The sequence below is a fragment of the Danio rerio genome, chromosome 5, assembly GCF_052040795.2.
Source record: "Danio rerio strain M-AB ecotype USA chromosome 5, GRCz13ab, whole genome shotgun sequence".
NCBI classification, from domain to species: Eukaryota; Metazoa; Chordata; class Actinopteri; order Cypriniformes; family Danionidae; genus Danio; species Danio rerio.
In genome coordinates this window covers 71,463,747-71,475,217 of record NC_141025.1, presented here as the reverse complement: position 1 = coordinate 71,475,217, position 11,471 = coordinate 71,463,747, and the positions used below count along the sequence as shown (strand labels likewise).

Below are 11,471 nucleotides of genomic sequence, written 5' to 3'. Positions count from 1 at the left end.
ACTTTATATGTGCAGTCATTCATTTCTGTCTACTTGATGACTAGTCTAGGTTTGACATTTTCTTCATCTATTAGATGTTCACTGACAGCCCAAATTTAGCCTTGTTTTAGCCAAAGTGGCTATATTTAGACATCTATTAGACATCTTTTAAAACAAAAAATGCCTGCTGGGTATATTCTTTTGTATTTGGCAGAAGAAAGAAACTCATAAAGGTTATTACCATTTGAGATTTTCATTTTGGGGGTGAACTATCCCTTTAAGCATAGTGGAATGAGATAAAAAGGGACATCAGTGCCCTCAGGCTGTGTCTCATTAATACGTGTTCATTCCAGCTGTGGCACTTTCTCACACGTCAGTGAACTGGCGGCCATTGATGACCAATTACTCAAGTGCCAGTACACTGAAAAAAAGTACACTACATTTTTTTAAGGTAAGTGGTTGCACACTATTTATATGGGCTGAAGTTAAACAAACAAATGAAATGTTTTAACTTTGATTGTTTAATTTCAGCCCATATACTGTAAATTGTTTGCCACTAACCTATTTAGTAAAATATTTAGTAAATCCAATGAATCATTTATTGTACATAAGACGTTAATATTAGGTTAGATTTAGGTTGTGACGTCAGCTGACCAAAATTCAATGTCTAGCTAGTGTAAGGACAACGTTATTTTGACGTGCAATAATTACATCTAATGACATTGATATTTGGTTGATTTTAGGTTGTGTTAGAAAGTGACCAAAATCCAACGTTGAGTCAACATCTTAAACCAATGACATATTGACGTCAAATACTGACATTTATTCATCAGGTATGGCAACCAAAATTCAACGTCTGATAGACATCTTGGTGGTAACATCCACACAACCTCAAGCTGTAACATTATTAGACGTTGACATTTGGTTTATTTTAGGTTGGACACTGTACATGCACAGCACAAACAAAATGCATTGCCTCTTCGTCCTTGGGGTACAACGTCAGTCTGACTTCATTTTGACGTCCTGTGCCTGCGGGGTTGTTAAGAAATCATACACAATGCTTGACTAACCAAGGCATCATCACGCTGCAAAATAAATAAATAAATAAATATATATATATATATATATATATATATATATATATATATATATATATATATATATATATATATATATATATAATTTTTTAGTCCTTTAGTCTAAATATCTAAAATGGCATTAATTAAGAAGGATTTTCTACACCAGCGAAAAATATTGTTTTGTTTTCAGAAAAAAAAAATAAGTAAAAATTAAAAGGATTTTTCATTAATTCAAGCTAATCTGCCATTAGGTAGCAACATAAATATATCACAAAGCAGAAACGAGATTATTGAACACCACATTGGCAGATCCAGTTAAAGTCAAATTTTTCAAACACATTTCTAATCATAATAGTTTTAATAAGTCATTTATAATAACTGATTTATTTTATCTTTGTCATGATGACAGTAAATAATATTTGACAAGATATTTTTAAAGACACTTCTTTACTGCTCAAGGTGACATTTAAAGGCTTAAATAGGTTAATTAGGGTAACTAGGCAGGTTAGGGTAATCAGGCAAGTTATTGTATAATGATAGTTTGTTCTGTAGACTATGAAAAAAATTGCTTAAAGAGGCTAATAATTTTGAGCTTAAAATGGCTATTAAAAAATGTAAAACTGCTTTTATTCTAGCAGAAAGAAAACAAATAAGACTTTATCCAAAAGAAAAAATATTATCAGACATACTTGCTCTGTTAAACATTATTAAGGAAGTATTTCAAAAAATAAATAAATAAATAAATAAATGCAAAAGGGGTAAATAATTCTGACTTTACTTTATCTTTACCTTGTTTTAAGGGAAAATTGCTTTTGTTTTGGACTGTTTAATTATTTCTGAAAGCAGAACAAGTTTTACTTGTCTAGAAATGCTTCCTAATTTGATTATATGTATATTCTGACTAGAAACAAAACCACTGTAAGTAAGAAAATCTTTTTTTTTTCAACGAATATTGCATATCCTCTGGTGATTTCACTTGATTCTAATGGCTTTATTTCTGTCCTCAGTCAAGCTGAAACATCTTGAGACCCAGAACTTGACAAATGGCAAGCACACCTTTAAACAAATCTGTTAATTACCAGTTTTTAGATTCACAAGTGTTTTTCATTTATTTACAGTTGTGAATTGCATTATGGGAATTTGATCTCTTTTGATTTGGAACTCTACAGATTAAAAAAGTAATAAATAATATCATGTATAAGAAATAAAATATAGAAAAACTAGTGTAAAGTAACAGAAAATGTACTGGCAGTTTATTACAAGGCTTTTGTACTGTAATTTACAACACCAACGCAGACAATATCACTTTTAACTATTAAAAATGTTAATAAAAGTGACTTTTTTGAACTTTTCAAGGTTAAAAGTTGTTGGAAGACAAATCAAAGTCCCATGATGCAATTCAAAAGCATAAATAAACGGGAGAAAATATGTTAACAACATAAATACGGAAAAACTAAATACAGAAAACTGCAAATTTATAATTCTTTACAGTGTACTTTGGAAAATGTATTAATGGTTTCTATTTTATTTAATTTCTATAAGGCTGGGTCAGTCGGTATATTTCTGTGTGGAGTTTGCATGTTGTCCCCTTGTTTGCATGGGTTTTCTGCGGGTTCCACCACAGTCCAAAGACATGCGCTATAGGTGAATTTAATAACCTAAATTGGCCATATATAGTGCATGTTTGTGAATGCGAGCGTGTGTTTTTCAGGGATGGGTTGTGGCTGTAAGGGCATCCGCTACGTAAAACATGTTGGATAAGTTGGCGGATCCCTCATAAATAAAGGGACTAAGCCGAAGGAAAATGAATTATTGAATGAATGAAAATCTACTTTTACGTTGCTGTTTTTTTTTCACATTCAAAATACAAATTTGAGCCACAAGATGGCGGACTTTTACACCTTTAGAATCATAAAGTCAGTGCTTTGAAATAGTTATGTCATAGCCATCCACAAATGCACCCAGTTCTGCCGTTTTTACCAATAAACATTATGATTCTTGACGTGATTGATTCCTGACTGATTAAAGGGATAGTTCACTTAAAAATGAAAGCGTACTCCCTATTTACTCGCCCTCTTTCAAACCATTATGATATGCTTTCTTATGTTAAACACAAAATAATATGTTTTGAAGAAAGCTGAAAACCTGTACCCATGGACTTCCACTGTAGGAAAAACAAGTATGAAAGTCAAGTTACAGGGTTTCAACATACTTCAAAATATCTTCTTTTGTCTTCAACAACAACTAAAAGAAAGTCATAAAGCTTTGAAACGAGCACATGATGACAAATTTCTTTTTTTTTTTTTTGGTGAGCTATCTCTTTAATAATAACATATAAATTATTTTAAATAAACAATATAAAATGTGAGCTTTGAGTACATTTTAAACTTTACTAGTTGATAAGATTGTGGTATCTCTATTTTGTGCTAAGTGTGCTTAAAATACTGTGTTATAATCAGCGCGATGGTGACGGAGTGCTGGTATGTGCTGCCCTTAGAATAGATTCACTCTTATCACCTGTCTGGCAAATTACTAGCAGCTCTTAAAGGGATAGTTCACCCAAAAATGAAATATACTTAAAATGTATGAGCTTCTTTTTTTCTGTTGAATACAAAATAATATATTTGTAACGTAATTGGTACATGATAGCCATCGACATCCATGGACATATTATAGAAGAATTGCAACACGTTTCTTACATTTTTCAAAATATCTTCTTTTTGGCTCAACAAGTGGAGGGAGAGTAAAATATGAGACTTTTCATTTTATGGGTGAACTATCCCTTTAACCCATATTATAAATAAAAGAGTAAAAGATGTGACTTCATTTTATGGGTGAACTATTTCTTTAACTCATGAATGATTTTTTAAAATAGTTTGTTCTGCTCATGTAATTATTTCATTTGTGACATCTTTATTTTTAGGTGAACAATTAGTAAGGTCTAGTAGAGGCTACCACAATCTTTGTGTTCATTAAAAAAACACAAATAATCTACTCCAACAGGGTTTTATTTAAAACAACCGCACTTTTCCATGCCTTCATGTCTTTTCTCTTTTTATTTTTCAGTAACACCATAAATGGGTTTTTTCTCTTTTTTTCTGTTGTATCTTAGTGGTTCACGAAATGTCAGTGTTCAAAAGCCTCAATAACTCCAGTAACACTCCAGGATTATTCCAATGAATATTTCAAAGACTGTCCTATGAAGGGTTAAAGCATGAGCTTAAGTACCAATGCAACAAGTACTGAGGTTTGTGACTTGCGTGTGTAATATCAGTTGAGAAGTCTGACCTTTTACATATTCTCATTATTTAATGTTCTTCATTACATAACAGGAAGCTCACCCACTGAATATGTTCCTGAACAGACTAAAACAGTTGTTGATGTATGAATTAAAGGTATTTTTGTTTGAAAATAATGTTACATTTCTTGTACAGATTGATAGTTTGCCTCAGTGTATCATCATGTTCCACAGATATGTATGTTTTGTGTTTAAATGTTATAATGACTTTCAAATTTCAGGTATTTACTTGCACTTTCTAAACCGCCAGTCATTGATATTTTACTGATATATATATATATATATATATATATATATATATATATATATATATATATATATATATATATATATATATATATATATATATATATATATATATATGAGCAATATCACACGTGTAGCAGTGGGATATGGTTGTATGGAGTATCACAGTGCTTCGATATCACACTGCTACGAGTGTGATATTGCGTTTATACAACAGTTTGAAGGCATAATTGTGTATATAAAAACAAAATCAAACACAGAGTTTCAAAAACCCTTTTGTATGTGGAACTAATTTCTTTATTGGATTCAAATCATAAGCTGACAGTTAAACAGTTGAGCAATCATCTTTTAAACTTTAGATCTGTAGTGTCTGCTTTGTGTTTTATATATATATATATATATATATATATATATATATATATATATATATATATATATATATGCAAAACTGGATTACATATATATCTCCAAACTGGATTACTGCAACTCTCTACTAGCTGGGCTTCCAGCTAACTCTATCAAGCCTCTTCAACTGCTCCAGAACACAGCAGCACGAGTGGTCTTCAATGAACCTAAACGAGCACATGTCACTACGCTGCTAGTCCGTTTGCACTGGCTGCCAGTTGCTGCTCGCATCAAATTCAAAGCTCTGATGTTTGCCTACAAAGTGACTTCTGGCTTTGCTCCTTCTTATCTGCTCTCACTTCTGCAGATCTATGTGCCCTCCAGAAACTTGCGTTCTGTGAATGAACGTCGCCTCGTGGTTCCATCCCAAAGAGGGAAGAAATCACTTTCGCTCACGCTCACGCTCAATCTGCCCAGTTGGTGGAATGAACTCCCTAACTGCATCAGAACAGCAGAGTCACTCGCTATTTTCAATAAACGACTAAAAACGTAACTATTTAGTCTCCACTTCACTTCCTAATCTGCAATTGCCTCTCTGAATATCACACTAACTGTACCCAAAAAAAAAAAAAAAAATTCTAATACTTCTAATACTTCTCTTCTTAGACTTTACAGACCTGAAACTTGCCTATAGCACTTATTCATTGTTGTTCTTAGTTGTGTAAATTGCTTCCTTGTCCTCATTTGTAAGTCGCTTTGGATAAAAGCGTCTGCTAAATGACTAAATGTAAATGTATATATATATATATATATATATATATATATATATATATATATATATATATATATATATATATATATATATATATATATATATATATATGGATCTTGGATGGCCAGTGGGTAAAGGTGGGTAACCTAACAGCAAATTTAGCGCTAACAATTCCATTTATAATGCTTTATTGAAAACCTAATGAACAAGTTTTTCAACACAGGGCTATTTAAAGGGATAGTTCCCTTAAAAAAACAACATTCTGCCATCATTTACTCATCCTTTACTTGTCACACACCTGTTTGAGTTTCTTACTTTTGCTGAACTCAAATGTAGACATTGAAATGTTAAAAAAAACGATAACCATTGACTTCCAGAGTTTACAATATTCTTTAAAAAAATCTTCTTTCATGTTCAACAAAGAAAAGAAAGCCATGAAGGTTTGGAAGCACTTGAGGGAGAATTAATGTAAAATATGTCACAATGATAATTAATATAAAGATGTTTCTCGATATTTATTTATTTTTTACATTAATAAAGCTGTACAAACTTAGTATTATATCAGGGGATCTCCGAATTTTCAGCCTGCGACCCCTAAAATAGCAATGCTAGTGATTCGACACCCCCAAACTCTCCTGAGGTTGTTATATACAAATGTTGCGCACACAACAATAGGCCTATATAAACACGAGCATATTGACAACATAAAAGAATGCAATGATGTCAGTGCCAAAAGCCTAGTGTTTAAGTGTTCTGACATATAGCACCATGGTGCTCATCATGGCGACCTGAGTTTGATTCCCAGCTCAAGGTCCTTTCCCAACCCTTCCCCTCTCTCTACTCCCAATATTTTCCTGTCTGCAGCTTCTACTTTCCTTTCCAAATAAAGGTGAAAACAGTAATAAAGAAAAAAAAAACAGTCTAAAAGCCATATCATTTATATAGTCATTTATTAATTTGTTTATTTAATATTAACCTCAGCTAAAGAGACTGGTGGACACAATGTTTTCAGCACATGTCTATTCGTGGTTTAATTTTGGAGACCACCGATCAGAGATCAATGTCAATGTTTAGTTGTGGCCTGTATTTATTTTTATTGCCATAAAGCTATCAGAAAGTTTAGCCTGGTGCTATAAAATCAATCTGCTGCAGCTGACACTATTGCTGTGTTGTTAATCTAATGTAAACACACCAATCCTATGAAAGGCAAAAATCATTTAAGGGCTGACTGCTTTTCATTTGCATGTTGTTCATTCATTCATTTTCTTGTACGTTTAATAATCTGGCCACAGCGGAATGAACCACCAACTTATCCAGGACGTTTTTGCGCAGCGGATGCCCTTCCAGCCACAACCTATCACTGGAAAACATCCACAAACACTCATTCACACACACTCATACACTACGGACAATTTAGCCTACCCAGTTCACCTGTACTACATGTCTTTGGACTGTGGGGGAAACCGGAGCACCCAGAGGAAACCCATGTGAACGCAGGGAGAACATGCAAACTCCACACAGAAACACCAACATCGACCCAGCAACCTTCTTGCTGTGAGGTAACAGCACTACCTACTGCACCACTGCTTTGCCCCTTGCATGTTGTTGTTTCTTACTATTAAAAACAATTTTTTATGTTCTAGGGTTAACATATTGTAATTCTAATAGGCTGTGTCTGAAACCGCCCACTACTCAGTAGATACTACATTTGAATTTAAAAGTACTTCTTGGCTGTTAGAAAAGGACGTTCTATATAGTATGAATGTGAGCAGTATGAATGGAATTCGGACTTACTACATCCGCCATTTTGTCATGGTCACATGACCTACCTGTGTCAGTTGCGTCGCTTCACTCCCATTAATGAATTCTCTCTTGGGGCATCATGGGATAGTGCAGTGTGCGTGGGATGCACACTTCAGAATCTCGCCGGAAGTCATAGGGTACGTCTTGCATACTGACTTTCGAATTGCTTTCAGACATACTAATCGGCTCGCATACTAATTTTAGCGTACTGTATAGTATGGAAATATGCTGTTTTGGACGCAGCCATAGTTTAATAAAATTTATTAGATTTTTTTTAAATCACCAAGCAAACACCTGACATTGTCCTGCAAAACCCCCTTGCAACCCCTTTGGGAATCACGGTAATATATCATCAAATTACATAAAAATAAATTAAATTAGAGGCAGTGGTGCAGTAGGTAGTGCTGTCGCCTCACAGGTCGCTGGTTCGAACCTCGGCTCAGTTGGCGTTTCTGTGTGGAGTTTGCATTTTCTCCCTGCCTTCGCTTGGGTTTCTTCCGGGTGCTCCGGTTTCCCCCACAGTCTAAAGACATGCGGTACAGGTGAATAGGATAGGCTAAATTGTCCGTAGTGTATGAGTGTGTGTGTGAATGTGTGTGTGGATGTTTCCCAGAGATGGGTTGCAGCTGGAAGGGCATCCACTGCGTAAAAACTTGCTGGATAAATTGGCGGTTCATCCAAAGGGATCATTCAAAGGGACTAAGCTGACAAGAAAATGAATGAATAAATATAAGTTGCTTTGTCTATTGGTGGGAAAGCAAATGTGATGTCGTTCTCTCTTCTGTCTGCCGTTATAAGTCTCACACATTTTTTTGAAAACATGAAAACAATCTTAAAGTAGTTTATTTTTTATTTATTTTATATATTTTTAAGCAAATTGACGGTGGTTCATTCTGCTGTGGCGACTTCTGAAATAGAGAGCCGAGGGAAAATGAGAGCAAATTGGAATGCAAAACTGATTTGTTGTACTCTTCCGTTTACTGCACTCTAAGTTTCCCCAAATACAACAACATCCACTGCTAAGAAACCTGAAAATGTGATCACGGGTGGGTGAACCCATTTTTATTTGAGAATGTTTATGACGTTTGTTCATCATTGTTCACAAATTGGTGGTTGGTGGTTTTATCTACTGGACAGAATTAGCAGTTCATCATGGCATGAGCAGCACTCGAGTCTGTTCCAGTTCATTTCCTTATAAAGTCTGCCTCCGTTCTGATAACTCTTATCACGCATTCTGACATGTCAGTATATAAGCCCAACATGGGGGGCTCTTCCAACACACATCCCAGCCTTTTCCCATCAGCATCATGGCACCAAAAAAAGTGGAACCCAAGAAACCAGAGCCGAAAAAACCTGAGGCCAAAAAAGAAGAAGCCCCTGCTCCTGCACCAGTTCCAGAGACACCCAAAGAGCCCGAAGTGGACCTGAAAAGCGTCCCGCTGGATTTTAGCCCAGACCAGATTGAAGAGTTCAGGGATGCCTTTACTCTCTTTGATGAAACGCCAACAGGAGAGATGAAGATAAGGTATGCCCAGTGTGGAGATGTGATGAGGGCTCTGGGTCACAACCCTACCAATGCTGATGTATTGACGGTATTAGGGAAGCCCAAAGCTGAAGAAATGAACACCAAATACCTGGACTTTGAGACGTTCCTGCCAATGCTGCAGCATATCTCAAGAGCCAAGGACCAGGGGACGTTTGAGGACTTTGTTGAGGGTCTGAGAGTCTTTGACAAAGAGGGAAACGGAACAGTGATGGGTGCTGAGCTCCGTCACGTCTTGGCAACGCTTGGGGAGAAAATGACAGAGGATGAGGTGGACCGTCTGATGGCCGGACAAGAAGACGCCAACGGCTGCATTAACTACACGTCCTTCATCAAGCACATCCTCTCCGGGTGAGCCGACGCTGCAAAGATTGCCGAATGAAATTGGAACTCTAAATGGCAACTGTCAAAACACTGGAAAGCAAATACGTCTTGTCTGTATGTCTTGGAAAGCATCAAATAAAATCCATCCAAATGTTGTTTCGTCTGAGATTTTTTTTGTTCTCTTAATCTTGTTGTTGAGACGTCAAACTTAGATGTGTGTGGAGTTGGAAGGTACTGTCGGAAATCACCAATGTCTGTTCTACATTTTAAAGCATACATGTGTTTAGCTAATATCAATGACATTTAAGTAAAGTTTATATCATGATTATGCTTGAGATTAAAGTTTGTATAGTTGCCCAAGACCTCCGGATCCAATGGAAAATCAATTGCATGGATCTGCGATATGATTTTGCATACTTATACCACTTTCGCTGAGATTTTTTGTTCTCGTAATCTTGTTGTGATGTCAGACTCAGATGTGTGTAGAGTATGAAGATACTGCTTTAACTGTCGGAAAACACCAGTGACTCTTTCCATTTTAAAGCATACATACAGTTGAAGTCAGAATTATTAGCTTCCCTTTGAATTTATATTTCTTTTTCTAAATATTTCCCAAATGATGTTTAGCAGAGCAAGGAAATTTTCACAGTATGTCTGGTAATATTTTTTCCTCTGGAGAAAGTCTTATTTGTTTTATTTTGGCTAGAATAAAAGCAGTTTTTATTTTTTTTAAACACCATTTTAAGGACAAAATTATTAGCCCCTTAAAGATTTATATTTTTTGATAGTCTACAGAACAAACCATTGTTAAACAATAACTTGCCTAATTACCCAAACCTGCCTAGTTAACCTAATTAGCCAAGTTAAGCCTTTAAATGTCACTTTAAGCTGTATAGAAGTGTCTTGAAAAATCTAGTAAAACATTATTTACTGTCATTGTGGCTAAGATAAAATAAATCAGTTATTAGAAATAAGTTATTAAAACTATAAAGTAAAAAAAAAATTTTGAAAAAAATATTCTCTCTGTCAAACAGAAATTGGGGAATAAAATAAACGGGGCTAATAACTCAGGGGGGCTAATAATTCTGACTTCAACTGTACACCGGTTTAACTATTATTGATGACATTACAGTAAATTCAATATCACGATTATGCAGATTAGAATTTGTAGTTGCCCAATACCTCTGGATCCAATAGAAAATCAATTGCATGGATCTGCGATATGATATTGCATACTTACACCACTTTCGCTGAGATTGTTTGTTCTTGTTATCTTGTTGTTGAGATGTCAAACTTAGGTGGGTGTAGAGTATGAAGATACTGCTTTAACTTTTAGAAAACACCAGTGCCTCTATCCATTTCAAAGCATACATGTCTTTCGCTATTATCGATAACATTTCAATAAAGTTAATATCATCCCAGGTGGCAAAGAATTCTGGCCCTGATTTGGCATAAAGCTGGGACAGCAAGCATTTGTCTGGCACTGGCATACAGCATGTGGGACAAACATGGCCCAGACCTGGCAGAGGTGGCACAGACTTTAAGGTGGCAAATAAGACTTGGGCTAGATATTAAAAGTAGTATTTGGCCCAGACATTAAAAATGTATATGTGGGCCATGTATGATTGGCATATCGTGACCCACTTTTAAAATACAATTAAAATATTTTTGATTAAAAAAATAATTCTACTAATCAGGTCACTTCGAGAAAAAGCAGCCATAAAGCAAAATGCTGTATGGGTTTATCAATTTCCTTGCAGTCTTGACACACCAACATATCTGGCCCAGTTCAGACCCAGTTATGGGTTATTTCCTTGGTTGAGATTTGACCCAGATATGGTCCATGTTTGGTTCTTGTATGGAAGCCAGACTTGGTCCAATCATGTACCATAATTCACTACAGCATGATAGCCAAGCAAAAGCTGATAGTATGGGCCAGATTTGAGCCAGAAAAAGTTTGCCATGTAAGATTGGCCTATCTTGACCCTCTTTTTAAAATACAATTAAATTATTTTTAAGTAAAAATAATTCTACCAATCAAGTCACTTTGAGAAAAAAGCACAACCATATAGCGAAATTCTT

General features: G+C 35.2%; 1 protein-coding gene across 1 annotated transcript; it reads left to right on the top strand.

The window, feature by feature from the left end:
- Positions 1-8,748: 8,748 nt before the first annotated feature.
- Positions 8,749-9,548, top strand: cmlc1 (cardiac myosin light chain-1). Its single transcript, NM_131692.2, has one exon. The coding sequence runs from the start codon at positions 8,830-8,832 to the stop codon at positions 9,418-9,420; it is 591 nt and encodes a 196-aa protein (NP_571767.2). The 5' UTR covers positions 8,749-8,829; the 3' UTR covers positions 9,421-9,548.
- The last annotated feature ends 1,923 nt before the right edge of the window (positions 9,549-11,471 follow it).